Below are 673 nucleotides of genomic sequence, written 5' to 3'. Positions count from 1 at the left end.
GGCAGGACCCCTCCCCACAGCTGGTGTCCCCCCACCAGTGTAGTCCCACCGGCACAGGACACCTCCCCACGCCCGGTGTCCCCCCACCGATGTGCTCCCACTGGGCAGGACCCCTCCCCACGACTGGTGTCCCCCAACTCGTGTGGTCCCACCGGCGCAAGACCCCTCCCCACGACCGGTGTCCCCCCACTCGTGTGGTCCCACTGGGGCAGGACCCCTCCCCCCACGGCCAGTTTCCCCCCACCGGTGTGGTCCCACTGGAGCAGGATCCCTCCCCATGGTTGGTGTGGTCCCACTAGGACAGGACCCCTCCCCACAGCCGGTGTCCCCCCACCGGTGTAGTCCCGCCGGTGCAGGACCCCTCCCCACGGCCAGCATCCTCCCCATCACGGTGGCCCAACGTAGGTGTCCCTATGGTTGGGGACCCTACCCCAAAGGCCACCATCCTCCCTTCCCGGTGTGGTCCCACTGGGACTGGACCCCAGAGCAGCCCCCCATCCCAGTAGCCTCCGTGGCCCCCCCACCATGCCCGGCCCCCGCTCACCTGATGTAGCCCACCTGGGGCCTGTGTGTCAGCTGCCAGCGGTAGGACGTCTTGTCCCTCCAGCCCACGTTGCGTGGGTCCTTCCAGAGCAGGCGGACGTGGTCGGGCGTGGGGCCCGTGTGGCACCGC

General features: G+C 70.1%; 1 protein-coding gene across 1 annotated transcript in view; it reads right to left on the bottom strand.

The window, feature by feature from the left end:
* Nucleotides 1-540: 540 nt before the first annotated feature.
* Nucleotides 541-673, bottom strand: part of LOC104291348 (thrombospondin-3b-like) — a gene marked incomplete at its 5' end in the record, with an annotated part of 5,885 nt that continues 5,752 nt past the window's right edge. Inside the window, one exon of the mRNA XM_009890572.1 lies at nt 541-668. Within this exon, the coding sequence (XP_009888874.1) occupies nt 541-668 (128 nt within the window). The remainder of the gene's footprint in view (nt 669-673) is intronic.

Source organism: Charadrius vociferus, unplaced genomic scaffold, assembly GCF_000708025.1.
Source record: "Charadrius vociferus isolate BGI_N301 unplaced genomic scaffold, ASM70802v2 scaffold2868, whole genome shotgun sequence".
In the NCBI taxonomy this organism is placed as follows: domain Eukaryota; kingdom Metazoa; phylum Chordata; class Aves; order Charadriiformes; family Charadriidae; genus Charadrius; species Charadrius vociferus.
This window is presented reverse-complemented; position numbering and strand designations above follow the sequence as displayed.